The 26416-nt window shown below is 45.4% G+C and overlaps 1 protein-coding gene across 1 annotated transcript in view; it reads left to right on the plus strand.

Annotated features, from left to right (window-relative positions):
• The window catches only part of TM6SF1 (transmembrane 6 superfamily member 1), a 546630-nt gene that overhangs the window by 251906 nt on the left and 268308 nt on the right, over positions 1–26416 (plus strand). Inside the window, exon 8 of the mRNA XM_069222564.1 lies at positions 23750–23842. Coding sequence (XP_069078665.1) covers positions 23750–23842 — 93 coding nt within the window. The remainder of the gene's footprint in view (positions 1–23749; positions 23843–26416) is intronic.

The raw sequence follows: 26416 nt of genomic DNA on the forward strand, positions 1-26416 counted from the left end.
AGATAATCAACGGTGATTGTTTCTCCTAGTTCTTTTGTACTTACACTCCTGCTGTGTAATACCCCAGTGATACCCTTTCTAGTACTCAACACGAAATGAAAATGAGTTGCTTTGACCATCAGAAGTAATTACTTACTGCAATGAAAGCAAATATTGGCAAAGCCTACAGATTTGGCCTTGGTAGGCTGATGCACGGGTTATATTTTTATTATTTGTTCATTGCAAGCATACACCACAAGATAATTTTTTTTTTCCACTGGGCTGCCACCTTGGAATGGTATTTTAGTTGTGCTGTGTTATGTGTATTGTAAGTCCAACATATAACCTATACTATTCTAAATACTGTAGGTTAATATGAAATACAGACCAATGGAATTCGGTTGGTCCCACAAAATCACATTAATTGTTCCCCAAAATGCCTGCAAAACGTACTTTTGAAAAGTGCCATTGATGCCCCCCTCCCGCTAATGTTCTGTTTCATGCATGTCTAACCCTATTCTAAAAATTTGAATCACTGGCACAACTTGATGTAATTACAGATCCCAAGAAAAGTCAGGTAGAGTCATTGATGCTCAATCAGGGTGATAATTTAAAACAATGTACTGCTGCTTCTGTAACCAAAATCATAGGGGTCTTTCCATGGCACAATTAGCAGCTGATCATATTGGCAGAACTGTTTATGTGCTATAAGAATGTTTAGTTCATCAATATAAACAGTCAAGAAATAAAATGTATTCCCCCTGCATAGCTTGCTTTTAGATGGAACGAGCAACTGCAACTGGTGTGCATTCTGTGCTGGTTCCGAAAAGATGCCACAGTACATTGAAATACTGGCGAGCTATGTTTTACTCGAAGAAAGTAGACTTGTAGGATACAACGTTGTCAGGTGCCTCCTCTCCTCAGCAAGCAGTTTGGACTGAAGCATGTGATGTTAAGCAAACATCACAAAATCCGCATTTGTAGTTCATGCTTTTTTAATTGAGCAAAATTAGTATTTTATTTTCATTGCTGAAATGGAACACGACACCCCAGATGTCTAGGTGCAACAAACTGGGATACATTTTATCTGCAAATTGAAAAGCCCTCTTACTAAATTTGAAAAGGAATTTCTTAAAACCAAAACAGCCCTGAAAATATGTTCAGATAAGGCCAGATGTCTAAGTATGTAAACCACAAATTCACAAATCAGTATCAATACTGACTCTCAATTAAATACATACGTTATGTAAAAACATTGTTGCACCAGTTTCAAATCCATATTCACCTAGTATTTAAAGGTAAAGCTCTTTTGTGATGGTGTTTGTTGTTCTCCACCAGTTCTTCTTATTCACCATCATTTCCTTCTGCTCTTTCTCATACTATTAATTTTTTCCTGTCCCTCTTCCTCCTCTTCTACCTCCTTTTCTACTTCCTGTTCTATGCGATGTGGGCTGTAGCATGAAATCAAATGAGGAAACAGCATATGTTCCTGGGAGAGTCTTGATGTTTTCATCTGCCCTGCCCTTATTATTATACATTCAATCACTCACCAGCTCTTGATTTTCTCAGCAGTGCTACTTATGTAGAAGATTCACAGGAATAGAACGGGCTGCTGGGATTTTGAATACTTAGGGCCTCATTTACGAGACCCTAGCAGCACACTGCGACACCAGAGTGCCATTTCTTTTTACACTCCCGTGGTGCAGTGTTCCAGCCCATATTTACAGGGCTATGCAAAGCCACCTTGTGTGGCTTTTCATGGCCTTGTAAATGTGGACTCCTTCGACGCATAACACTGAGTGAAAGGGGCGTTCCATGGGTGTTGTTTGGGGTGTTCACACACAACACCCATGGAACCCAGAGAAATCTGATGCATTCTTAGATTTACAAGTTTGGAAATGCGTCAGATTCCTACGCCACCTTATGGGGGGTGTAAGAGTGACACAACAGGAAGAAATATATTTTTTCCTCTTTCTATGTGTGTTGCAGAATGCATGTAATCTTTATATGCGCCACTTAGACAAAGTGATTGAGAGCTGGGGCATTAAAATAGTGTCTTACGCTGACGATACCCAACTAATTATCAGCCTTTCCCAGAACCAGAACTCCTCTGCTGAATGCTTCAGGTCATGCCTGGCCAGCCTTGTAGGGTGGATGGAACAGAGCTGTCTTAAACTGAACGCTGGTAAAACTGGAATGGTTGTCATTGGAAAACAGCCTTCTATCTAGTCCTCAGTTTGGTGGCCAGATATAATGTTATCTGTACCAACTCCCACACCAGCAGTAAAGAATCTTGGGATATGGTTTGACTCCCAGTTGAGTTTTGATAAGCAGTTATTGGTGTTGGCTGGCACCTGTTTCAATATCTTAAAAATTGTCCGAAAAATCATGGACCTTTTACCCAGTAAGGGTAGAAGAAATGCGCTTTAGGCCCTCATTACATCAAGGTTGGACTATTGTAATGTTCCATACCTTGGGGCTACCAGGAGCAGACTCCTTAAACTGCAGAGAGTGCAGAATGCTGCGGCACATCTGAAACGCAACCTCCCTAAATTTACCTCTCTGGGACAGGCCCTCTCTTTTCTCCACTAGCTTCCTATAAGGAAGAGAGTGGTCTTCAGAAATCTGTGTTCCTGCCATCAAGTATTGCAGGGCAAAGGCCTGAGATATCTGCTCCCGATAGTGTCCTGGCATTGCCATACTCAGAGCCTCAGATCCTTTACAATGGCCTAGCTTCCATTACGAAAATCAATAGAGCACGTAAGGGAGGTCGCTCTTTCAAACATCTTGCCACTAAATTGTGGAACACCCTGCCACCAGACTTGAGGTTGGTCGGGCAAGAATCAGTGTTCCAAAAAAGACTGAAAACCTGGCTCTTTCGGGAGACCAAAGACTAACAGTTCCTTTCTACTTTCTTCTTTCTGTAAATGGCTGAGATGGACCCAAGCGTGGGGACACTCTAAGAGGAGTAACATTGCACTTTATAAATCCGCTTTCATTCATTTATTTGCTCTTCACATAGGGAGCCGGGTCAACTGATTTGCATATGGCTGGGTCCAGACGGGGGTTGGATAGTGAGCAGAAAAAATGATGGATTAAACCCAGAAATGTGACTGGGGGTGAATGTTTGATTTTTTCCACATTCAGTCCAAACTGGGGTGGCATAGTGAGCAGAATAAATGATGGATTATACCCAGATCTGTCACTGGAGGTGAATGTTTGATTTGTTATGCATTCCGTCCATCATCTGTTATTTTTGGTTTTGTCACCCTAATTGGGAAGGGTTTGCCTAGATGTGAATCCCATGCTCACTGTGCCACTGGATTCAAGCTAGCCTGGCTGATGATGATGTAGAGTTTTCATCACATCCTTGTTAAATTCTGTTTATTTTGTTTCAGTAGGCCATGTTTGTCAGTGTGCCATTAATTGGCTTCTAGGTTTCAGTGGTGCAACTCGATCCAAGCCAGTGGTCTATGCTGTTACCCTCCTCTAGTGTTCCTTACTAGGGCCTCTGTATGTCTGTAGGCTGGTACCAGTAAATGACTGAAGAAAACCACTGATTGGGTTTTAGACATGATTTTCCCAAAATGTGAAGGCAAACCAGGGACAGGGGAACAGCGATCACAAAACATCTCAATCTCTATGTGGAATTGAAAAAAATATGTTTCATCAAACAGAGATGCATGATTATGCAATTAATGACAACAGTAAATCCGGGCTATGACCCTTGCAACACTTTCATTGGTTGACAAACTAAGAATAGCAGAGGTTGCTACTGTCCTGCCTGCAATACTTTGAGCAAAGAGGTTGGAAGCATCATTTATTCAAAATATACCTCACTGAAATGGAACACTCACTGAGATAAAACAAGGAAATATTGTAAGAGTTTGATGATATCAGTTTGTGTTTTTACCTTTTTGCAGTGATTGAAACCATAAATGTAAAGGTCATATGACTGTTAAAAGCTTTATAGAAAAAGTATTTCAAGGCTTTGCAAGTCGAAAAAGTTGGACTAATTGGACTTAAAAAAAAAAAAAGAATTATTGGTAAGCCCTGGAGATTGTTCCATTAATCATATGAATAAACTTTAAATGGACCTATTGTTTGTTTAAGGGCCTACTGGGAAAGTGTCAGACTATGGGGGTCATTATGACCCCGGCGGATGGCGTTAATATGGAGGAAAGTACTGCCAACAGGCTGGCAGTACTTTTCTCCATATTAAGACATTGGTGGTTTGGCTAGAGCCAAACGGCCAATGTACTACATTGACTGCCAGGCTGGAGACTTCAGTCTCCAACCCGGCGGCCGTCACTTGCCCGCCTGCAGGATTATGACCCCGCCTACTGCCATGGTTTTCGTGACAACCGTACTGCCTTGAAAACCATGGCTGTAGGCACTATCAGGGAATCCCTTCCCTGTCACTGATAGGGGTCTTCCCCGCCCTCTCCCCAAGTTCCACCCCACCCCCCTTCCTCTCCAGACCCCACACTACATACATGAACCTTCCTTTACACATGCACACATGCATACACACACTCATTCCCACATTCATCCATGCATGCATACATCCATTCACACACACATCCACACACTGACATACATACAAGCACACACGCATTCACACAACACAACATACATGCACTCACACATCCATACATGCACACACATACAACACGCAACACACACCCACATGCATGCACAGACATAGACACACACTCCCACACATACACACAACACCTCCCACCCACCTCTCCTGTCGGAGCACCCAACTTACCTGTTGTCAGGGGGCCCTCCGGCAGGAGACCGGATGGGGTGTTGCTGCCAGCAGAACACCGCCAGGCCATATCATGGGTCATGATACGGTCTGCGGCGGTCTACTGGTGTGGTGCTGCTGCTGGCCGCAGTGCCACCTTACCGCCATCTGCCGGCATAGCCACAGCTCGATTTCCACCATCCTTCTGGCGGAAATCCGGCTCTGTTCATAATAGGGCGGACAGCTGCTAGCCGCGGTGACGGTCTTTGGTGGCCGTCGCTGCTGTGGTATGCGGCTTTCACTGCCAGGGTGTAATGTGCCCCTATGTCTCTGAATAAATGTCCCCCTACGTATTAATCAGAAAGCTATTTTAGCTACTGTTAGAAATGGGGTTTTTGGTTGGCAGTCAGGTTACCCTCTGTCCAAGCAAGAACCCTCACTCTAGTCAGGGTAAGTCACACACAATCCGAAATTAGCCTGTGCCCACCCTCTGGTAGCTTGGCACGAGCAGTCAGGCTTAACTTAGAAGGTAATGTGTAAAGCATTTGTGCAATAAATCATATAATACCATAATATAACACCACAAAAATACACCACACAGTGTTTAGAAAAGCATATAATATTTATCTGGGTATTTGCAGGTCAAAACAATCAAAGATGCAATATGAATTTGTAAAGATATCACTAAAAAGTGATATGAAGTGTCTTAAGTCTTTAAAAAGCAAACAAAGTCTCTTTCCAGCACAAAGTACCTGGTTTGGAGTGGAAAATCTCCGCAGAGGGCTGCAGAAGAGGAGATGTGTGGAAAAACGGAGTGTGCGTCTGTTACGCCCCTTCACACACTGACTTGCGTTGTTATTTTTCACGTGGAGAGACGTGCGTCGTTCTACGGGAGGAAAAATGGTGTGTGCGTCGGTTGCGCCCCTTCACACATTGACTTGCGTCGGTATTTTTCACTCTGGGAAGACGTGCGTCGTTTTCCGGCACGGGGACCATCTCCTTCTATGGATCGCGGGGATTACCAGATGTCCCGGGTCTGTGCGTGGATTCTCCTGCTTGTTTTCTGGCTGCGCGTCGTTCCGCGGGGTTGTGCGCCAAAGTTTTGCTCTCACGGCAGGCGTCGCGTCGATTTCTCCTCTGGAAGTCGGGCGGCATTGTCCTTGCGAGGCCGTGCGTCGAAGTTCCGGTCGTCCCGAAGGCGTCGCGGCGAACAGCGTTGGTGTGCGGCGTTTTTCTCGCCGCGTAACAAGCTGTGCATCGAAAATTTAGGCGCACGAAGCATCCAAGTGAAAAAGAGAAGTCTTTTTGGTCCTGAGACTTCAGGGAACATGAGGCAAGCTCTATCCAAGCCCTTGGAGAGCACGTTTACAGCCAGACAAGAGTTCAGCAAGGCAGCAGGCCAACAGCAAGGCAGCAGTCCTTTGGAGAAAGCAGACAGGTGAGTCCTTTGAGCAGCCAGGCAGTTCTTCTTGGCAGGATGTAGTTTCTGGTTCAGGTTTCTTCTCCAGCAAGTGTCTTATGAGGTAGGGCAGAGGCCCTGTTTTATACTAAGTTGTGCCTTTTAAGTAGGGGTGACTTCAAAGAGTGTCTAAGAAATGCACCAGGCCCCCTTTCAGTTCAATCCTGTCTGCCAGGGTCCCAGTAGGGGGTGTGGCAGTCCTTTGTGTGAGGGCAGGCCCTCCACCCTCCCAGCCCAGGAAGACCCATTCAAAATGCAGATGTATGCAAGTGATGCTGAGTACCCTGTGTTTGGGGTGTGTCTGAGTGAATGCACAAGGAGCTGTCAACTAAACCTAGCCAGACGTGGATTGAAGGGCACAGAAAGATTTAAGTGCAAAGGAATGCTCACTTTTTAAAAGTGGCATTTCTAGAATAGTAATATTAAATCCGACTTCACCAGTCAGCAGGATTTTGTATTACCATTCTGGCCATACTAAATATGACCTTCCTGCTCCTTTCAGATCAGCAGCTGCCGCTTCAACAATGTATGAGGGCAGCCCAAATGTTAGCATATGAAGGGAGCAGGCCTCACAGTAGTGTAAAAACGAATTTAGGAGTTTTACACTACCAGGACATATAACTACACAGGTACATGTCCTGCCTTTGACCCACACAGCAACCTGCTCTAGGGGTTAACTAGGGCGCACATTAGGGGTGACTTATATGTAGAAAAAGGGGAGTTCTAGGCTTGGAAAGTACTTTTAAATGCCAAGTCGAAGTGGCAGTGAAACTGCACACACAGGCCTTGCAATGGCAGGCCTGAGACAAGGTTAAGGGGCTACTGAAGTGGGTGGCACAACCAGTGCTGCAGGCCCACTAGCAGCATTTAATCTACAGACCCTAGGCACATATAGTGCACTCTACTAGGGACTTATAAGTAAATTAAATAGCCAATCATGGATAAACCAATCAATAGTACAATTTACACAGAGAGCATATGCACTTTAGCACTGGTAGCAGTGGTAAAGTGCCCATAGGTCAAAAGCCAACAACAACAGGTCAGAAAAAAATAGGAGGAAGGAGGCAAAAAGTTTGGGGATGTCCCTGTCAAAAAGCCAGGTCCAACATGACCCCCTACCAGCCTAAAGCCAGGGGAGAACAATCACTATCCTGATGTACTTCCCTGTTTGAGGCGACAGAACAAGGACCCAGGCCCACAACAACAGCAACATGCTCCAGTTCTTCGCCTTCCTAACTCCAATTGGATCCCTCTGTCCATACTCTCAGGGCCCACTAAGCCAACCCATGGGGAACCTTTCTCCTTACCTGCGGATCCCATCTGTGCAGCACCGAACCTTACTTTGCTCACAGATGTATCCCAGGAGCAGGATAGTACCACCAGGACCAACACAGTGGTGTTGCCCACTCTACCCCCGGGGTGTGACACTTGTCCCCTTCCCAGGGATAAGTCTGTCCACCCGGACAGCAAGCCACAGTGGTTACTGACAGCTGCCAGGGATGAGAGCCAGGCCCCAGGCCTCTCAAAGCTCTCCCACCACTGTGGCTGTGGAGAGTGGGGGGCGGTAGCCCCAGGTGCTGGGCACCCTTTAACCACTCTCCCTTCCACAAGGTCAGGGATGACAGCCTGAACCTGGTTCTCCTCTCTGGGGCTCTGTACCCTCCCTCCTGGAGCGGTACTACCCAGAGTCCAACATGGTCAGGGTGCTTATAGAAGTCACCCTGTACCATTCCTCCACCAGTGCAGGGCTGTTAACCTGCAACTGGCCCTCCAACCTGAGCTCTATACCTTCAGGTTGGACTAGGGCCCGGGGTGAGGCTTCCCTCCCCCTGCCCTCCCTTCTGGGGTCCAGCACCCTCCAACTAGGAGTGGCCTCCTCAGAAGACAACATGGTAGGGGCACTGTTATCAGTAGCCCCTCCCTCCAGGTCCGGGGGGACACCCTGAACCTGGCCTTCCAGACCAGGATCTGTACCCTCAGACTGGATCACTGCCTGGCAAACCAGGACTTTCTGGGGGGCACACCTACCCCCCACAAGGTCAGAGTTTAACCTCTGCATCTGACCATCCAACCCAGAGTCACCACCCTGAGGTTGAACAATTGCCTGGCACGCCAGGACTTCCTGGGGGGCACACCTATCCCCCACCAGGTCAGAGTTTAACCTCTAAAACCTGGTTCTCCAACCCAGGTCACCACCCTGAGGTTGGGCAATTGCCTGGCACACCAGGACTTCCTGGGAGGCACACCTACCTCCCACCAGGTCAGAGTTTAACCTCTGAACCTGGGTATCCAACCCAGAGTCACCACCCTGAGGTTGGACAATTGCCTGGCCCAGCAGGGCTTTCTGGGAGGCACACCTACCTCCCACCAGGTCAGAGTTTAACCTCTGAACCTGGGTATCCAACCCAGAGTCACCACCCTGAGGTTGAACCATTGCCTGGCATACCAGGACTTTTTGGGGGGCACACCTACCTCTCACCAGGTCAGAGGTTAACCTCTGAACCCGGTGATCCAACCCAGAGTCACCACCCTGAGGTTAAACCATTGCCTAGCATGCCAGGAGTTCCTGGGGGGCACACTCACCCCCCACAAGGGACACACCATTCCCAAGGGCCACACAAGAGTCTGGTTGACGCAGGTCTCCTGACCTCTGCCCATCCGGCAGAATTTGGATCTCCCCCAAACCAGAAACGGTTTCACCTGGGTCATTCTTAGGGGGCTCTGCTCTCAGAGCTGACCCCTGACTCTCCAGGTCCTCCACTGGGGTCCGCAACCCCCTCTCAACCCTCTGTCTGGACTTCTGCACCCCTCACTAGGAGTGGTACTGCCAGACGCCAGAACTGTTGGGATGCTGGCTACAGTCACCCCCCCAAGTTCTTCTGACACTGCGGGGCTTCCCTCAACAGGTGGCCCTACGGTACAGGCTAGGCTTCCCTCCTGGCGTTCCCTCATGGAACCCTCCAGGACCTTGGACCTACCTGGGACACTAAAATCCTCTCCCACCTCACTTGGTTGGAAAACACCTAGACCACTCCCTTCAGGAGCACCCCCAAATGTCTCTTCAGACTCTCTGGGATTCACCCAGAAGTCTGCCTCCATTGTAAGCTCCCTGGGGTCAGAGAACTCACACTCCACCTGGTGTTGGTGTAGCTCTGGAAAATAAGGTCCAGACATATGCTCTCCAGCAATTACATCACTCTGCCCTTCACATGTATTAACCACAGTGCCCTTCACCCAACCATCCAGTAACTCAGCCTTGGAAAAGCACTCTACATCACCCTCCTGAGACTGGTGAGACAGTAACTGACTGTCCCTGACACTCAACCCATACTCTTCTGGGATGTCTCTACACTCTATATCCAGGACGTCCACCAGGGGGGAACCCTTTCCTCTGTCACTCTCTGCTAGAGCCAGTAAAGTGTCCCTCCCCCAGTAGGAATATGACTCCCTGTGCCAGTTCCCCAATCCTTCTCAGGGACCCTGTGCATAACGGGAACTACCTCATACCCTTGAACCACCTGGGGTGTGTCAACTCCCTTCTTCAAGTTGGGCACCACATCTCTGGGCTTGTGCCCTTCTTCAGCAGTACTGGATGCAAGATTTTTGCTGCCACCATCTGAACTGGACTCAGCCCTTCCGGCCTCCAGTTTCAGCTCTTCACAGCTCAGCTCTTGAGCTGCAATCCTTTCTTCTTCCAGGGCTAAGAGTCTTGCTGCCTCAGCCCTTTCAAGAAACTCATCTAGCTCTTCCATCCACCGCTCTCGAGCTAGGAGCCATTCATCTCTCACTGGTTCTCTTTCCTCATCTGAGTAGTCTTCCTCCTCATTTGAGCAGTCCTCCTCCTCATCTGAGGGGTACTTAGTCATTTGGTCTTTTGCTGCCTCTCTCTCTGCCCATCTTCCTTCCCCCCAGACTATGTAGGCATGTAGCATTTCCATCTTAGTAGATCTCCTTGATACAGGAAGGCCCCATTTTCTGCAAAGCCTTCTTAGGTCAGCCTTAGTGAGGTGGTCAGTAGGTACAAAGAATGAGTAGGTAAGCAATCTTATTGCTGATAAGGTCTTACCGACAAAAAACAAAATCCAAAGACCAAAATATCAATAGTATATCCAGGAGGACATAAGAGAACCAAAAACAAAAAAATGAAAAATCAGGTTGACCTTCAACTGTGGGTAGGTAGTGAAATACGTAGCTACTGTATGTCACTGCACAAACACAAGTCCTATCCTCACTGCTGATCACCAATGTTAGAAATAGGGTTTTTGGTTGGCAGTCAGGTTACCCTCTGTCCAAGCAAGAACCCTCACTCTAGTCAGGGTAAGTCACACACAATCCGAAATTAGCCTGTTCCCACACTCTGGTAGCTTGGCACGAGCAGTCAGGCTTAACTTAGAAGGCAATGTGTAAAGCATTTGTGCAATAAATCATACAATACCATAATATAACACCACAAAAATACACCACACAGTGTTTAGAAAAATATATAATATTTATCTGGGTATTTGCAGGTCAAAACGATCAAAGATGCAATATGAATTTGTAAAGATATCACTAAAAAGTGATATGAAGGGAGTCATTCTGACCCTGACGGGCGGCGGAGGCCGCCCGCCAGAGTTCCCCCCTCCAGAACACCGCTCCGCGGTCATAAGACCGCTGCGGTGATTCTGGCTTTTGCACTGGGCTGGCGGGCGGCCGCCAAAAGGCCGCCCGCCAGCCCAGTGCAAAAGAGCCTTCCCACGAGGACGCCGGCTCAGAATTGAGCCGGCGGAGTGGGAAGGTGCGACGGGTGCAGTGGCACCCGTCGCGTATTTCAGTGTCTGCAATGCAGTCACTGAAATACAATGTGGGGCCCTCTTACGGGGGTCCCTGCAGTGCCCATGCCATTTGCATGGGCACTGATTCGGCCCCCAGGGGCCCCACAACAACCCATACCGCCATCCTGTTCCTGGCGGGAGAACCGCCAGGAACAGGATGGCGGTATGGGCTGTCAGAATCCCCCATGGCGGCGCAGCAAGCTGCGCCGCCATGGGGGATTCCCAGGGCAGCGGAAAACCGGCGGGAGACCGCCGGTTTTCCCTTTCTGACCGCGGCCAAACCGCCGCGGTCAGAATGCCCTGCGGGGCACCGCCAGCCTGTTGGCGGTGCTCCAGCCGACCCTGGCCCCGGCAGTAGTGAACCGCCGGGGTCAGAATCACCCCCGAAGTGTCTTAAGTCTTTAAAAAGCAAACAAAGTCTCTTTCAAGCACAAAGTACCTGGTTTGGAGTGGAAAATCTCTGCAGAGGGCCGCAGAAGAGGAGATGCGTGGAAAAATGGAGTGTGCGTCGGTTACGCCCCTTCACACACTGACTTGCGTCATTATATTTCACGCGGGGAGACGTGCGTCGTTTTACGGGAGGAAAAATGGTGTGCGCGTCGGTTGCGCCCCTTCACACATGGACTTGCGTCAGTATTTTTCACTCGGGGAAGACGTGCGTCGTTTTCCGGCACGCGGACCGTCTCCTTCTATGGATCGCAGGGATTGCCAGATGTCCCGGGTCTGTGCGTGGATTCTCCTGCTTGTTTTCCGGCTGCGCGTCGTTCTGTGGGGCTGTGCGTCGACGTTTCACTCTCACGGCAGGCGTTGCATCGATTTCTCCTCTGGAAGTTGGGTGGCGTAGTCCTTGCGAAGCCGTGCGTCGAAGTTCCGGTCGTCCCGAAGGCGTTGCGGCGATCAGCCTTCGGTGTGCGGCGTTTTTCTCGCCGCAGAACAAGCTGTGCGTCGAAAATTTCGGCGCACGAAGCATCCAAGTGAAAAAGAAAAAGTATTTTTGGTCCTGAGACTTCAGGGAACAGGAGTCAAGCTCTATCCAAGCCCTTGGAGAGCACGTTTACAGCCAGACAAGAGTTTAGCAAGGCAGCAGGCCAACAGCAAGGCAGCAGTCCTTGGAGAAAGCAGACAGGTGAGTCGTTTGAGCAGCCAGGCAGTTCTTCTTGGCAGGATGTAGTTTCTGGTTCAGGTTTCTTCTCCAGCAAGTGTCTCATGAGGTAGGGCAGAGGCCCTGTTTTATACTAAGTTGTGCCTTTGAAGTGGGGGTGACTTCAAAGAGTGTTTAAGAAATGCACCAGGCCCCCTTTCAGTTCAATCCTGTCTGCCAGGGTCCCAGTAGGGGGTGTGGCAGTCCTTTGTGTGAGGGCAGGCCCTCCACCCTCCCAGCCCAGGAAGACCCATTCAAAATGCAGATGTATGCAAGTGATGCTGAGTACCCTGTGTTTGGGGTGTGTCTGAGTGAATGCACAAGGAGCTGTCAACTAAACCTAGCCAGACGTGGATTGAAGGCCACAGAAAGTTTAAGTACAAAGGAATGCTCACTTTTTAAAAGTGGCATTTCTAGAATAGTAATATTAAATCCGACTTCACCAGTCAGCAGGATTTTGTATTACCATTCTGGCCATACTAAATATGACCTTCCTGCTCCTTTCAGATCAGCAGCTGCCACTTCAACAATGTATGAGGGCAGCCCCAATGTTAGCCTATGAAGGGAGCAGGCCTCACAGTAGTTTAAAAACGAATTTAGGAATTTTACACTACCAGGATGTAAGGAAATGCCTCCTTGGCATGGTTACCCCCTGACTTTTTGCCTTTGCTGATGCTAAGTTTTGATTGGAAAGTATGCTGAGGCCTGCTAACCAGGCCCCAGCACCAGTGTTCTTTCCCTAACCTGTACTTTTGTTTCCACAATTGGCACACCCTGGCATCCAGGTAAGTCCCTTGTAACTGGTACCTCTGGTACCAAGGGCCCTGATGCCAGGGAAGGTCTCTAAGGGCTGCAGCATATCTTATGCCACCCTGGGAACCCCTCACTTAGCACAGACACACTGCTTGCCAGCTTGTGTGTGCTAGTGGGGATAAAAAGACTAAGGCGACATGGCACTCCCCTCAGGGTGCCATGCCAACCTCACACTGCCTAAAGGTATAGATAAGTCACCCCTCTAGCAGGCCTTACAGCCCTAAGGCAGGGTGCACTATACCATAGGTGAGGGCAAAAGTGCATGAACACTATGCCCCAAAAGTGTCTAAGCAAAACCTTAGACATTGTAAGTGCAGGGTAGCCATAAGAGTATATGGTCTGGGAGTCTGTCATGCACGAACTCCACAGCACCATAATGGCTACACTGAAAACTGTGAAGTTTGGTATCAAACTTCTCAGCACAATAAATGCACACTGATGCCAGTGTACATTTTATTGTGACATACACCCCAGAGGGCACCTTAGAGGTGCCCCCTGAAACCTTAACCGATTATCCGTGTAGGCTGACTAGTTTTAGCAGCCTGCCACACACCAGACATGTTGCTGGCCACATGGGGAGAGTGCCTTTGTCACTCTGTGGCTAGTAACAAAGCCTGTACTGGGTGGAGATGCTTATCACCTCCCCCTGCAGGAACTGTAACACCTGGCGGTGAGCCTCAAAGGCTCACCCCCTTTGTTACAGCACCCCAGGGCATTCCAGCTAGTGGAGTTGCCCACCCCCTCCGGCCACGGCCCCACTTTTGTCGGCAAGGCCGGAGGAGATAATGAGAAAAACAAGGAGGAGTCACTGGCCAGTCAGGACAGCCCCTAAGGCATCCTGAGCTGAGGTGACTCTGACTTTTAGAAATCCTCCATCTTGCAAATGGAGGATTCCCCCAATAGGGATAGGAATGTGCCCCCCTCCCCTCAGGGAGGAGGCACAAAGAGGGTGTAGCCACCCTCAGGGCTAGTAGCCATTGGCTACTAACCCCCAGACCTAAACACACCCCTAAATTCTGTATTTAGGGGCTCCCCAGAACCTAGGAACTCAGATTCCTGCAACCTAAGAAGAAGAGGACTGCTAAGCTGAAAAACCCTGCAGAGAAGACGGAGACACCAACTGCTTTGGCCCCAGCTCTACCGGCCTGTCTCCCCCCTTCTAAAGACACTGCTCCAGCGACGCTTCCCCCAGGGACCAGCGACCTCTGAATCCTCAGAGGACTGCCCTGCATCTAGAAGGACCAAGATCTCCCGAGGACATCGGCTCTGTTCACCAAAGACTGCAACTTTGCAACAAAGAAGCAACTTTGAAACAACACGCGTTTCCCGCCGGAAGCGTGAGACTTGGCACTCTGCACCCGATGCCCCCAGCTCGACTTGTGGAGAACAATCACTTCAGGGTGGACTCCACGGCGACTGCGAGACCGTGAGTAGCCAGAGTTGACCCCCCCTGAGCCCCTGCAGCGACGCCTGCAGAGGGAATCCCGAGGCTCCCCCTGACCGGGACTGCCTGCTTCAAAGACCCGACACCTGGTAAAGGCACTGCATCCGCAGCCCCCAGGACCCGAAGGATCCAACCTCCAGTGCAGGAGCGACCCCCAGGTGGCCCTCTCCCTTGCCCAGGTGGTGGCTACCCCGAGGAGCCCCCCTCTTGCCTGCCTGCATCGCTGAAGAGACCCCTTGGTCTCCCATTGCTTTCTATTGAAAACCCTACGCTTGTTTGCACACTGCACCCGGCCGCCCCCGTGCCACTGAGGGTGTACTTTCTGTGTGGACTTGTGTCCCCCCCGGTGCCCTACAAAACCCCCCTGGTCTACAGACCCTAGGCACATATAGTGCACTCTACTAGGGACTTATAAGTAAATTAAATAGCCAATCATGGATAAACCAATCAATAGTACAATTTACACAGAGAGCATATGCACTTTAGCACTGGTAGCAGTGGTAAAGTGCCCAGAGGTCAAAAGCCAACAACAACAGGTCAGAAAAAAATAGAAGGAAGGAGGCAAAAAGTTTGGGGATGTCCCTGGCAAAAAGCCAGGTCCAACAGCTACTATTACAGACTCACTCCTTGGGAATGAGAAGCTGAATCATAACAGGGACTTTGATATGGAATCAGGTGCTTTTGAATCATAGACGAGAATCAGATATTCACACCTCTCAAAAAAATGAACTTTGTAAAACTTTGTGGTATTTGGGTCCACGAGTAATGGCTTTGTACATATTTTTACCCACTATTTCTCACTCACTATTCTTTAGGGAAAAACCCCACTCTATTTGTTCCTCTTACCTTAAAATTGCCAGAGGCACTGGTTTTGGGAAGAAGACCTCCTCAAGGGGCAACACCTGGTGGCTGACAGAACTAGGAACAACACCAACACTCAATGACCACATAGGCAATCTGGGGATCATCCTAGATGACAAACCCAACATAACTGCATAAGTCAATTCAGTGAGTGCCGCTGCTCCCACATCATATGTGTGCTATGAAAGATCCTCAAGTGGCTGCCACAAAACACCAGACGAACCATCAACAAGTATTCATCACAAACAGATTCGACTATAGTAACGCACTGTATGCCGGAATCGAAGAGCAACCCCTGCAGACATAAGATCATGAAGAATGCTGCAACAAGGCTCATACTCAACTTCTCTCACTGCACCCACAGCTCACCTCAACTCAGAGAGCTCCGCTGGTTACCCATCCACAAATGCATCCAATTCAGACTCCTCACACATGCCTACAAAGCCGACATACCTAAACAACTGCATACACATTTACCAGCCTAATAGACACCTATGCTCAGCCACATTCTTATTTTCACACCACACATCTGCAAAAGCAGATCAGTAATCAATTTTTTGGGGAAGATATACAATTGGTTGATCTGGCCAATTTAAGTTAACATCACCTGGAATCCACTTATGAAAGAAAATGCATTTCACCCCCTCTTACCCATTCTAATCCTGACCTAAATTGCAACCCTTGCCCTAAACATAAGCTTGACCACCATAACCCAAATCCTAAATCTAACCTCTGCCCTAGCCATAACTCTGATCCTGACTTCTTCCATAACGTGAAATCTGTCTCTATTTGTAACAGTGGCCTGTGTTTCTATATGTATATGGCATGTTCCCTTTATTGTGATATTGTAGAAATTAGTTTTGTTTTTATTTTTTCAATTTTATTTCATTATCTTCATACTTATTCTTGTTTCTTCAAACACAAATTAATAAGATTACAATTTTTGTTAATAAGTTGACCAAAATGTATTCCAACTAACAATTAGAATTGTACACAGCTAACAGTAAAACAACACAATAAATCATTGTGAATTTTATCATCCTAGACAGTCACCAACAACATTTGATTCTACAAAAAGTAGTAGTAGAGTTGATTGTAAGCCATGAATGATTCAAGTAACTATATACATCGTTCTGAATATAAACTTGTTTGTGATAAATTAATGTTATTTTGATACCAGGGTGTAAGTGTGGATCATGAAGATTGCAATGGAAATGTTTAGACCTCCACCACTTATCTGCTTCAGGTATTCCCCCCTCCACTATCCCTCTTTCCCCCTTCCCTTTGGCCTTCAATCTCATTCCTTCCCAGTTTTCCACATCCCACACACATAGATATAGGTCACAATAACACAATGATACCAGGACCAAGTTTATAACCACAAAGATGAATAAATTTGGGGGGCTCACACACATTATATAAAATTATATTTGTTTATTAGGGCATTGTCTTTGAGTGACTGCCAGTACTGAAAAAATTACAGCAGATCCAACTTCACTAGAACACTCCAAAGGTATCTCTTTGCTATTCTACCAGTGAAAGTCTTAGAGAAACTCACCAACAACCGACTTGCAAAACACCTCAATGATAACCATCTCCTGGACACATCCCAATCAAGATTTAGACCTAACCACAGCACTAAACTGCCCTTATTGCCTCCACTATTGACATATGGCTCGTCATGGACCAAGGCGACACTGCAGCCTTCACCATTCTTGACCTCTCCATGACTTTCAGCATTGTCTACCACTTAATCCTCATCCAATATCCCCACAAGACAGGAGTTCACAGAACAGTTCCTACATAGATTACCTCCATCACCATAGACCTCACAAAGAAAGCCCTGTCATGTGATCTGTGGAATATCACAGCAATCAGCCCTCAGCCCTACACTCTTCAATTTATACATGGACCCGTTCACCAACATCGTCTGAACCCATGGTCTCAACATCATCTCATTTGCTGATGACACACAACTCATTCTCTCCATCTCCAAGGAAAGTGGCAACATCCAAGCAACGTTTATCAACTGTATGGTAGAAGTCGCTCTCTGGATGAAATCTAACTGCCTGAAGCTCAACTCTGATAAGAAAGATATGGTACTCTTTGGAAGAGACACCAAACTCTGGACCTCTTCCTGGTGGCCATCGGAACTGGGACAAACACCCACCCCGTTCAGCTAATCCAGAAACTTGGGGATTATGATTTTCTACCAAATATTAATGTCCAGTCAGGATTAATTTGATCCCCTCCTCCTGCTCCCACACCCTCAAGATCCTCAAGAAGATCTTCAGATGGGTTCCATGTTATACAGTTCCTCCAAACTAATTAAGACTATGTATTAGGTCAGCAAAAACTTCACAATATAAACAATGAGTCTAGTTATGTCATCAGTAAATGTTGTTTTTTGGCTAGCTCCCAGTACCACATCTATACCCCTAACCTTTCAGGGTTATAGATGTTGTTGATAAGTGAACATGACCACTCTGATTCCCAAAGAATGGAAACAGATCTAACCCTTTTGTTTGTCACTTTTTCATGCCCAAAGAAAAGATAATAATACGAAAATACATTTTCAAATACTTATTGAAAATATCCTACCCTTGTAAATAAAACATGAGCTGTGTTTATTAAGCAGATGAGACACATCAGTGTAATAAGCATTGTTAGAATGGTGAAAAACACAAACAGTTTAACAATGTTGATTGTTCCTAATATTGCTCCTATCTGTCACTAGTACCTCTACACTAGAGCGCGCATAGCAGGAGTACCATTCTGCCAGAACTCTTGGTACAATCTAACCCCATACCTTGGGATTGTGTGTTAGGAAGTCGGCCTCAGTGCATTAACGAATGTACTCACCTAAGTGTGCACGCCTGCCCACTTCTCCTGCATGGGGAATTTCCTTTCCAGCAGAAGGTCGGGACCAGCAGTGCTGCATCTCAGTCACAGCAGTTTTCATGATAACTTCAGCATGAAGTGCCTCTCACTGAATTCAGTGTGGTTGCTGTTTAAATCATAAAACACTGGTAATAGTACTTTATTTGATGTTTTAAAAAACACATAAAAGCATAACACAATAACATACATTGTCTACACAGACATGTACCTAAAACAAACCTATTCCCTCAAGCCACAAATACATATTGGGTGAACATAGTAACTGTTAAATTGTTTTTCCAAAGTCTAAACCAACTATAAAATTCATATAAAGTTCAATATGTATAGTGCTATAAAAACTCATTCTACAATAATTTCTAAAGTGTGAGTGCTTAAAAACCACATAAGACTCTATTATATCTTTACCTTACACAAGCATCATCAAACGAGATTAGGGATTCTCAAGGCCCTATCAGTAACAATTTTAATGTCACTGAAGCACATAAACGTACTTCAGCCCAGCTAAGAGAGTATAGATGAAGAACCAATAATCATTCCTTACTGCTTGATCAATACGAAGCCCTGGAACTCCATCTGCTCAAGGTTAACAACATAAAGTGCAATTGATTCCTTGGTTCTGAGATGCAGGGGCATAGATAATTTCATTGCTCTACCTTATATAATTTTTGCTTTTTACCCTCCAAGCATAAAAGGGGTACCTAGACAATGTAAGGACTAGCCACTCCGTGTAATCTGATTTGAGAATTCTAATAATTCCTTCAGATGATTCAGGGCTAAGATGAAGTAGACCAGCATTAACCAATGTCGCTATATCTTGGGCAAAGAAAAGACAAGGGGCCTCATTTAGTACAAACTGGCACATTGCTCACGATGCACCAGTTTGCTTGCACCGCCCTATTCGCTATACACTGCACCATGGAGCTCACTCCATAGCTGCATCAGAACATCTGATGCTGTTGTGGCGCTTTGCTGGACTAGCATAAATTTTTTTGACACTAGTCCAGCAAAGCACAGAGAGGCCCACTGAAAACAGCACAGCGTCACTTTAACGCCTGCCATGAGTAGGCGTTAAAAAAGGACACTAGAGTGGCACAGCGCAATCTTGTAAATTTCACTGCTCAATTCCTAAGGGCCTCCTAGCTGGGGAACACCTCCCTTGCATTTATTATACCTGGCGCAGGTATTATGTGGCACAAGGGTTTATAAGGGGTACCATTGCACCAGTTTGTAAATATGGCGTGAGGTGGGGGACTGTTTGTGCTGCCTTAGCACCAATAAAGATGAAGCTACAGCAGCACAAAGGGTTTATAAATGAGCCCAAATGTTCCACAGATTCAGGACTTGCCAAACTTTAGGGACAATTTGAAGGTGTGTTACGGCTAACCCATCTACTATGAAACACATTCACAGGTAAGATACCAAATCTGAATTCCAAATTCAATTGTTTAGCTTGTGGTGGTTCGATAAGGCCTTAGAGCCCACTGTAGTGGGCTACACCGGCCATTAAAGGCTCGTTCCAGCGTTAAAGGCCTGAGGCGAAGGCGAGGGCCGTTAACAAGAGAGCTGGACTTTAATTGCCGGTATAGCCCAGCCACAAAGGGCTATGATGCTATTATAATATTCTACCACAAGAGGGCAGAATGTTCTAATAGATAAAACAAAGTCCTCACTGAGCCTGAGGGGATTGAAATCCCCTCATGCTACATGGGGCCTCTGTTCACAGCTACTGCTGTGAACAAAAAACATTGGTATGTTGACGCTCTGGGCTTTTACCAGCTAGTAAAAGCTCAGAGCACTCCATTGTCTCCAATGGAGCTCCCAACATTCCATCCTCACATTTCACTTTATCTTTGAAGGCCAGAAACCTCCTCACTGTAAGCTCCACAACTGTAGCGTTTAACCAAAAGCCAATGATAAAATCCCAATAACTCTTTTTGAGGCACTTTAGAGTATTTTTCTAGATGCATTCAGGATTGAGCCATAATTCCCTAAAACCAAATCTAATTTACCAATTCTTGACATATGATTGTTTCAGGGGTAATGATGATTTGTTGGTCCAAATGTTAACCCAGTAATCTCGGGGTCTAAATGCAGCCACTTGCACAATATTTTTAAGGCCATGGTCTAGTCGTATAGGGTAGTGCTAAATAGATCTCATAAACGCGCTCTCTGTTTTTTATAGAAATCCAGCATCATTGCAACCTTATAAACACTATTCTTATCGTACAGTGCCAGATGTGCAGAGCAGTGACTTTAGTTAGTCTGGGGAGAAAGAGTCATGTCCTACAAACACAAAAATATAACCAGGGCATCACGTTCTAATTGTCTGACCCTGGGACTAATTGTGCAGACAATAGGGTGGCAATGCCTACCAGGGAAAAAATGTGTGTGTGGCACATTCTAGTATTGGGGGAAAACATGCAAACCACCATTTAGAAAAAGATGCCAAGTTAAAAAGGAAAGCGATAATGGAGGCCAAATGTGATCTGTACAGCATCCTCTCAACACTTGTCGTGCTATAACCCACACCCTAATCACCAGCAAGGTAGAGTATGGAAAGGCACTCTTATAGACCTGTCAGCCTTAGGGTGGTCTTCCCCCCAACTTTTTGCCTGCTTTGCCTCACTTTTGCTGATCTGTTTTTGATGGCCTTAGGACACTGGGCACTTTACCACCGCTAACCAATGCTAAAGTGCATGTGCACACTCCCCTAAAACATGGTAACATTGATGAATCCTCAATTGCCATATTGCATTTACTTATAAGTCCACAGTGAAGTGCATTATATGTGCTCACGGCTTGCAAATTAAATGCTACTAGTAGGCCTGCAGCACTGATTGTGCCACTCACTTAAGTAGCCCTTTAAACATCTCAGGCCTGCCACTATAGAGCCTGTGTGTGCAGGTTGACTGCCATGAATTTGGCATTTAAAAACCCCTTGCCAAACCTTAAACTCCCTTATTATTACGCATGTCACCCCTTTGGTAGGCCCTAGGTAGCCCATAGGGCAGGGTGCTATGTAATTAAAAGGCAGGACTTATACTTTTAAGATTTACATGCCCTGGAAGTGAAAGACTCTCAATTTTGTGTTTTACTACTGTGAGGCCTACCTCTGTCATAGGACAATATCGTGGATTCCTTACTACATTTAATAAGATGTAATTCCTGATTGAGAAGGAGTAGACCTGTCATGGTTAGTACCTATGAGATTGTAAAAATAAACCCCCTCTAATGGTGACATTGCATTTACTATTTCAATTTTGAAAAATGACACTTTTAGAAAGTTGGCATTTTCCTGCTTTTAGCCCTGTATGACTCTGTCTGTCTCCAATACATGTCTGGGCTGGGGTGACAGCTGGTTCCCTGCATTCCCTCTAGACAACCTCACACAAAGGGAGGGTCGATGTGACTGGTTGGCCATCTGCATGTTGATGGGTCATCTTGGGCAGGATGGGTGAGAGGAGCTGACACTAACGCCTGAATGGGCAGTGTCCTGCTTCATCAGAACGGGCTGCATGACCCCCTGTAGTTAGTCTGGAGCCAGGGCAGGAAGAAAGGACCTCTGTTCACTTCACAGACCCTTCTTTAAAGTCACCTCCATTTCAGGCTCAACTGGGTACAAGTACTGGACCTCTGACCCTGCCAAACCAGTACACTGCTGGACCTGTGAAGAACTCTCCCAGGACTGCTGTGCTGCTACAAGGACTGCCACTCTGACTGCTACTCTGGAAGAACTTCTTTTCTGCTGTGCTGCCCTGCTGCCCTGCTGCTTGCTGCCTACTGCCCTGAGGAGGAAGGACTGGACCCATCTCACTTGAACCCAAAGTGACTCTGAGGGCTTCCTTGATCACTTCCTTTTCTTCTGAAGTCTCAGTGGTACAAAAGACGCCAACCCATCATCACCTACAGAACCTGGACTTTGTTTACTGAAAATGTTGCCCTGCCAAGTGGTGCCAATCCAGTCCTGGGCCCTTGGAAGTGGGTATAAAGTGCTGCAACTGCCAAAATCCATGCATCATCGCTGTTGTCGGAACCAACACATCTCCTTCATCAGTTCACCACTGCTTGAGGACTTTGCATCACCAACTGCATGCATCAATGACAACACATTAATTTAATCGCAAAGGGTTCACGGTTGATGCATCTCCAACTGCGTGGATCGGAACCAGTGCATCACCTGCATCCAAAGGAATGATCCTCACCCCGCATCAGGGTCAACGCATCCTACATCCAAAGGTACTTTTTCGGTGGGACGAGGTTGGTCCCTGTATCCCATCTGTGCTCCATTGTGGTTGGCCTGAACTTTCAGTTTGACCTGGTCAAGCACATCCAGTTAGCCCCGTTTGGCTCTTTATGTTTCTAAGCACTATATTTGCAGATATTCTTTAAAAATTAATATCTCAACTTCTACTTATTGGATTTTTGTTATTTTGATCTTGTTTTGTTCATTAAATTAAGCTCTATCATTCTAACCAGAGATTGTATTTTTTGTGTGTGGTGTTTTCACCATTTTACGTGTTGCACAAACACTTTATGCATTGCCTCCTACGTTAAGTCTGCCTGCTCCGTGCCAAGCTAACAGAGGGTGAGCAATGGTTAATTTATGGTGTGTATCTGACTTACCCTGACTAGGATTGTGGTTCCTGCTGGACAGGGTGCATACCTCTGCCAACCATAAACCCAATTCCTAACACGCTCTATGTCAGAATCTCTGCCCAACTCACCAAAAGCCTCCAGATCATGCAGAACAGAGTGGCCATACTCACACTCAACCTCCTACCCCACAGCCATATATGCACTTACACCTCCAGTGGCTCCCCATTCACAACCGTGCTAAATTCAAATCACTCACTCACACATACAAGGTGCTGCACAAACCTAGGATCTACTTATATGAACAATAACATCGTCTTTCATACCAGACACCTTTGATCCGCCGGCCTCTGCTCGCCTCTGTCCTATGCATCTGAAAAGCCAAACTTTGCACCTTAAGTACGTAGCTTGTAAAGCCTGGAACAAAATCCCTCTTCACATTTGAGCTCATTCCTAGAATTTGAGAGTAAACTAAAAACATGGCTCTTCCAATAGGCCCTAGCCAGCACAGCACTCATTTTTATTTCTTTTAGCCTTGCAAAGATGTGACAGATAAAGCACATATTGGCAATTACCCAAAATGTAATCCCAGCAACAAAAAAAAAAAAAAATGATTGGGTGTTTTTCCAGCCAATCCATCAATTCTTGTTGCTGTGTGTGTGAAATGATTGGGTATTTAGAATAGAGCACAATAATAGCGGCATACATGGACTACCGAGCTGAGTTCATCTTGGGCACATGGTTGTTCACTATTTCATAAAAATAATACAAGTTATTGGTTATATTGGCTTTTCTTTACAGTAGTTTCTTCACAAACGATTCTTAATGATGGCATAATCCTGCCACAGCCATTTTTCACAAATAAAATGATAGACGTAGATAACATGCAGCTTATATGAGGTTAGCATGTAGCTTCTATTATCTCTTGTAACTATAGGTGCAGAAATTACATATGTTCTCATAATCACAACAATGCTGTCGTTTTCTTCAGATCGCTTTAGATTGCCCTGCTGAATTTTGTCGGTTCTATGTTCAACTTCAAGAGCCTTATCTAAAGGATCCAGCTGCCTACCCCAAGCTTCAGGTAAATGAATATATGTGGCTTGTGAATCATCATCGATACTACAATATATCTTTTAGAAATCCTACCTTTTATGTTTGATGCATCCGCATTCGATTTTGTAACGTATTTTCTTTTAAATATACATTTCTAACTAATAAATAACAACACCACCAAAACCAATATGACTTGCCTTAAAGTGGTAACGTATGTAAACTGCATTTGTGCGTGCCTGTCTGTACGTTTTAGGATGTTAAAGGCAGACATTTTATCAAAATACTTGACACTTACCCGCACTGAAGTGAAGCAGTCGGGAACTTCAGAAACAGTACAACTGTTCGGCCCAGAGGTGGCACACAGAAGTAGCTGACAGCCAAAAAACAGAAACTTTCCCAGTATTTGGCAACAGAATCAGTGAAGAGAATTCAATAGTAGGTTAAAAGTGGTAAAACGGTCTAAGACTTCGGGAAGACCATCCTGGGGTTCAGCTGTCTCAATGTGAACAAGCAATGCCGAAATTAATAGGTCTTGGCAAGTTTGTGCAAGTCTTTACAAGCTTATGCCACTAAAATAAAAAAGAAAACTCACTTCCTCCTAAACGTAGAGGCACATTCTTACAATAAAACATTTACATTTTGACTATCACATATAGTTTTAGTAGAACAGTACAGTACAGGTTCTTCCTAGCATGCACGTGTACTAAAAAAAGTATTGAACATCATTTTAGGTTCTATGAACATTGCAGGTGATATGATTTTAATGGATCCAACAGAAAGTACTATTGGCGTTCAATTACTATAACATGAACATACAGTTTAAACAAACAAGAGTAACAAAAAATAATAAACTAGCATTAACAAAGTCTGTGGGTCTGGCACTTTTGGTGATTATTGTTTTCTTTTGTCATAGCTTTTGCAAAACATAATTGTTTGGGAACCTTCGGGCCTTCGTCAATCTAAAAAAAAACATTGACTAAAGGCAAACATGTTTTTTGGTCTCAGAAAAGCACACAATACCATAATACTCCATGTCACTGATGGGAACTACTTTGTGGAGGATGTCCTCCTTGCGCCACAACTCAAGTGAAGTCAGCCAGTGGCTAAAGTAGGGTGATGCGTTCCCCTTGATACATGCTCAAGTGGTTTGGAGAAAAATGTGAAACACACAGCCACAGAAAATGGATGAAGTATGTCTAAAACCCCTATTAATAACTATGGCATACACATAATTGTAGTAAAAGCAAAAGATCCTGGCTAACACTGAGCTAAAAAAAACAATCATTGTGTCATTGGCTGTCAGCCTCTTGCCTTTGAGAAAGAAAAAAAGAAGGAAAGGAAGCAGTAAAGAAGGAATAAAAAAAATGAAAGCAAGGGAAGTAAGAAGCGAGGCAAGAAAGAAGAAATGAAGAGGGCAAGAAGGAAAGAAAGAAAGCAAGAAAGAAAGAAGGCAAACATAAGGAAGGCAAGAAAGAAGGAAGGCAAGAAGGAAAGAGGGAATACAAGAAAGAAGGAAAGTAAGAAATAGGGAAAGAAAAGAGATAATGCAACAGAATAGGTAAGGAAGAAATAATGAAGGATAGACAGAAAGAAGGAAAGATAAAGAAGAATAAAAAGAGAAGGCAAGAAAGAATGAAAGAAGGAATGCAAGCAAGAAAGAAGTAAAGAAAGAAAGAGAAAAAGAAAGGGAGCAAAGAAAGAGAGAAATAAGGAAAGAAAGAAAGGAAAGAAGGAAAAAAGAAAAGTGAGACAGAAGGGTTGAAAGCAAGAAAGAGGAAAAGAAGGAAGAAAAGGAAGAAAGAAAGAAGGAAAAAAATAGAAAAATGGAAGGCAAGAGAGAACGAAGGAAACAAGGAAGTCAAGAACAAAAGAATGAAGGATAAAAAGAGACAGAAGGAAGGGAGGAAAGAAAGAAACTATTATAGAAAGACAGAAAGCAAGATAAATTGAAAGAAGAGATGAAACTACAAAAGAAAGATGGAAGGAGAGAAAGACATTAAAAGAAAGAGAGAGAATATAAAAAGAAAATGAGAGAAAAGAAAGAATTAAGAGGGAGAACAAAGCAAGAAAGAGAAATAAAGAAGGAAAGAAAGAACAAAAGCAAGAAAAAAGGAATGGAAGCAAGACAGAAGGAAAGAGGGAATGAAAGCAAGAAAGAAGGAAAGAGGTAAAAAAGAAGGTAAGAGAGAAGGAAAGCAAGACAGAAGGAAAAAAAGGAATGAAACAGTGAAAGAAAAAAGGAAAGAAAGAAGGAATGAAAGAAAGAAAGTGGAAGAAAAGGAAGCAACAAAGAAGGAATGAAAGAATAAAAGAAAAAGCAAAGAAGGACTAAATAAAAAAGAAAGAGAAGGAATGAATTAAAGGAAAAAGAAAGATTGATAGAAAAGATGTAGGAAAGAATGAAAAGGGAATGAAAAATGAAAGAAAGAAAGCAAGAACAAATGGAACAAAGAAAATAGGAAGAAGGAGTAAATGAAGAAAAAAGGAAGGAAATAAAAGAAATGCTACAAGTACTGCAAATCAAACTTGATAAAGGCTAGTTTTCTTTCCGGGCAAAGTTTATTACGGAACCATTGGTGATATTGAGTCTAGAATAAACATG

This window comes from Pleurodeles waltl, chromosome 3_1 (genome assembly GCF_031143425.1).
Source record: "Pleurodeles waltl isolate 20211129_DDA chromosome 3_1, aPleWal1.hap1.20221129, whole genome shotgun sequence".
Classification (NCBI taxonomy): domain Eukaryota; kingdom Metazoa; phylum Chordata; class Amphibia; order Caudata; family Salamandridae; genus Pleurodeles; species Pleurodeles waltl.